This window comes from Vollenhovia emeryi, unplaced genomic scaffold, assembly GCF_000949405.1.
Source record: "Vollenhovia emeryi isolate VEMERY1.0 unplaced genomic scaffold, V.emery_V1.0 DF939561.1, whole genome shotgun sequence".
Lineage (NCBI taxonomy): Eukaryota > Metazoa > Arthropoda > Insecta > Hymenoptera > Formicidae > Vollenhovia > Vollenhovia emeryi.
In genome coordinates this window covers 2,723-6,910 of record NW_011966805.1, presented here as the reverse complement: position 1 = coordinate 6,910, position 4,188 = coordinate 2,723, and the positions used below count along the sequence as shown (strand labels likewise).

The 4,188-nt window shown below is 41.5% G+C and overlaps 1 protein-coding gene across 1 annotated transcript; it reads left to right on the top strand.

Annotated features, from left to right (window-relative positions):
• The first annotated feature begins 223 nt into the window (after positions 1 to 223).
• LOC105557222 lies at positions 224 to 1,735 on the top strand. Its single transcript, XM_012004409.1, has one exon. It carries the CDS (start codon positions 224 to 226, stop codon positions 1,733 to 1,735), a length of 1,512 nt encoding a protein of 503 aa, XP_011859799.1.
• Positions 1,736 to 4,188: the final 2,453 nt, after the last annotated feature.

The window sequence follows — 4,188 nt, the reverse complement described above, 5'->3', positions numbered from 1 at the left end:
AATTTATTCTTGTCACCAATTTTTAAATTTGTCTGTTGAGGATAAAATCAAAACAATTAAGCGGTTAAAGCTGTGTCTCAATTGTTTCCGCAACGATCATTTCGTCGCGAACTGCAAGGCGGGTTCGTGTCGAGAATGTGGAGATCGGCATAACACATTGTGTCATCAGCCGAGGGATGCAGCCGGTTCAGGAAATTTCAGAAATAAGCCAGGAGATTATTCTATGGAGCCGGTGAGCAGCGCTAACGCACGAGCGACTTCGGAGACACCAGGTACCTCCGGGGTTACAACGGGTGACCTAGCAGTTCACCATACGCGAGAAGAGGTTCAGCGAAGTTGCGTTCTTATGTCGACCGCGATTGTAGATGTTGCGGGACATGGGTACAATTGTCAATTGCGTGCGTTATTAGATAGTGCCAGCGAGGTCAATTTTATAACGTTATCTAGTTGCAAAAAACTTGGGTTGAAATTGGACAGTGTTTGCCAATCGATTAGCGGATTAAGCAATATGACTTGCACAGTTGAACATAGTTGCCAACTAAAGTTAAAATCACGAACCTCAGACTTCGAGTTGGATTTGCATTGTTTGGTAATTCAGAAAATTACCAAGAAATTGCCATCAGTTTTCATTAATTCCTCGCAGTTGCATATTCCGGAAAATATTAAGTTGGCGGATCCATTTTTTTACAATCCGGGTAATATCGACATTCTCATAGGCGGAGAATTTTTCTTTAAATTATTGACAATGGAAAGAATCGAATTAAACAATAATTTGCCAACGTTACAAAACAGTAAGTTAGGTTGGATAATCTCAGGACCGATACCTGATTATTTAATAACAAATAAATCGAGCAATTACTTGTCTTCAAATCTCTCATGTTTGTTCATTCGAGAATCAATTAACGAAACTCTTTTAAAATTCTGGGAGTTAGAAGAATATCCAGCAGAGAAATCGGTTAAATTGTCCGTAGAAGAGCAACGATGCGAAGAACACTTTATAAACACGATGAGTCGTGATGTGTCGGGACGGTTTGTTGTCAGACTACCTTTCCGTGACAATAAGAATCAGTTAGGCGATTCGAGAGAGATAGCTTTACGAAGACTGAGTTATTTAGAACGAAAATTCAAAATTAATCAAGAATTTTATAATCAATATTCGAGTTTTATGCGAGAGTACATCAAATTAAATCATATGTCGATCGTGAACAGCGAATCTACCATAATGAATCCTACTTATCTACCGCATCACGGCGTATTGCACGAATTTAGTCTTACAACGAAGTTACGCGTAGTGTTCGATGGGTCGGTCAGAACTACGGCGGGAATCTCACTAAACGATACTTTAATGATCGGAGCGCGATTACAAGATAATTTAATTGATATCATGTTACGATTTAGATTGCATGCCATTGCAATCACAGCCGATTTGAAAAAAATGTATAGACAAATTTTGGTTCACGAAGCCGATAAAGATTATCAAAGGATTCTGTGGCGGTCGTCGGTGGGCGAACCTATACGAGAATTTCGATTAAACACCGTGACATACGGATTATCGTGTGCTCCGTTTTTGGCCGTGCGTTGCGTGAGACATGTGGCAAATAACGCGGACGATCGATTGATGCAAGCGTCTCAAGTCTTACTCAATGATTTATACGTGGATGATATATTAACCGGTGTTAGTTCAATTGACGAGGCAACCGATTTGATTAAGCAATTAAAGGAATTGTTTAAATGATGGAGGATTTGAACCACATAAGTGGCGATCAAATTATAAAGAAATTTTACATGAATTACACTCTAGTGAACAGATTGAAGAATCGTTGACTGTCGCGAGCGATGTAAATGAGACACATATAAAAACATTGGGTTTGACTTGGCATCCCGAGCGAGACGTGTTTGAGTTTTCTGTCAATTCCATAACAAGGTCGAGTAAAACGAAAAGAGAGGTCTATCTGCAATATCGCGGTTGTTCGATCCATTGGGATTGATAAGCCCTATACTAATTAGAGCAAAATTAATTATGCAAGGAACTTGGGCCGCAAATTTGAAATGGGACGATTTACTAACCGACAAGCTTCATAAGACATGGATTGAATATACTGATGATTTAAATGATATTAATACGATCCAAGTTCCTCGTAGAATCATTGCGAGTGCGAGTGCGAGGCGATTCTATTTACAGGGGTTTTGCGACGCCTCAATGAAAGCGTACGGTGCGTGCGTATACTTGCAAACGATGGACAACCATAACAAGGGTAGATCGATATTAATTTGCTCGAAATCTCGAGTCGCACCGATCAAAAGCAAGACAACGACCCTGCCGAGACTTGAGCTTTGCGGCACTGTTGTTTTAGTACGATTGTTGAAACATGTATGCGAGGCGCTTAAAATTGAAGTCAGTGGAATGTATGCATGGAGCTATTCAATGATTGTGTTGGCATGGATAGCAGGCGATCCGTCTCGCGAAAAAACTTTTGTTGCGAATCGAGTCGCTGAGATTCAAACGATTGTCGCGTCAAGTAATTGGTATCATGTCAAGAGTGAGCACAATCCTGCCGATCTGATTTCACGAGGTACAAGTTTACGAGAATTAAAGGAGTCAAGTCTTTGGTGGGAAGGTCCTAAAATTTTGTCAGAATTTTTTGAGAATATAAAGGGATCAAATCGATTGCTAACTTGTTCACAAACGGAAACAGAATTTATTGAATCAGAGCAAAAGAAGGAAATCCAAGTTTTTTTTAATAGTTGACTCAAAGCAATTAATTTTACAATTATTAAATAATTATTCTTGTTTAACGAAACTCGAGCGTATTTTAGCGTGGATTTTTAGATTTATATGGAATTGTAAAACCAAAAGGGAAACCCGGAATGTGGGAAATCTATCACTGCAGGAAATTCACAAGGTGAATATATTAATAATTATCGAGATCCAAAGGCTCCATTTCGTGACCGAGGTGTCAGACCTCAAGGCAAAAAAGCAAATTAGATGACAAGCAAATTGTCGCTACTTAGTCCGTTTATTGATGAAACAGGACTCCTCAGGGTGGGCGGTCGAATTCGTAATTCGTTGACCGCATTCGACACAAAACATCCGATTATACTACCAGCCGAGAGTACTTTTACAAAATTATTATTCAAGCGAGAGCATCGTAGGCTATTACATGCAGGACCGCAAACATTGTTATATGCAATTCGCGAAAAATATTGGCCTCTCCGAGGAAAGAATCTAGCGAGGAAAGTTGTACATGAGTGTATGACTTGCTTCAGAAATAATCCGAAACCACTATCACAGGTAATGGGACAATTACCAGCAGATCGGGTAATTCCTAGACGTCCATTTTATGTAACAGGAATAGATTTCACCGGACCCATTGTAACGTTAGTCAACCGAGGTCGTGGTCGAAAGACAAACAAGTCATACATCTCATTATTTATTTGTTTCTCAACGAAGGCGATACACCTTGAGGCAGTGAGCGATCTTAGTTCGAATGCGTTTATAGCGGCACTTAGAAGATTTGCGGGACGACGAGGTTGTCCACAGCGGATATATTGTGATAACGCGACTAATTTTGTAGGAGCGCGAAATGAGTTAAACGAGGTTCAACAATTCATTACCAGGGAGACTGAAACAATAAGCAACGAATTCTGCATTCCAAGCGGTATTGAGTGGAAGTTCATTCCACCCTCGTCACCTCATGGGAGGTCTGTGGGAGGCAGGAGTGAAATCTTGTAAATTTCACCTAAAACGCATCATGGGTTCTGCACTTTTAACTTTCGAAGAACTAGCTACCGTATTAATACAAATTGAGGCTTGTTTAAATTCAAGGCCTATACAGGGTGCTACGCAACATATTGATTTCCGGTCATGGGAAGGTGGGGACTAAGACAAACAGAAAAGTCCTGTACTATTTTGCGCTTGGACGAATAGTTATCGAGATACGAAATTTTAAAAATCGCCGTATTAGCCCAACCTTATACTGGCGAATGTAAGCGCGCGGTGAGATGCGTCGGCCTAGCGGCCCCGCGCGGGGAGACGTGCGAGCGGTCGCGTAAGCGGCGGACGGGCAGCGTGCAGCGCAGTGTTCCCAGCCGTGAACGTTAGCACGGACGGTGCCGCGGCGGTGGGGATGGAGTGGGGATAGTCGGTCTGCGCGCGCACGCTCGCACACAAGCAACACGTCGTAAAAA

Bases quoted from the DNA above. Each gene is read 5' to 3' on its own strand.
- LOC105557222 (XM_012004409.1), top strand. From the start codon at position 224: ATGGAGCCGGTGAGCAGCGCTAACGCACGAGCGACTTCGGAGACACCA.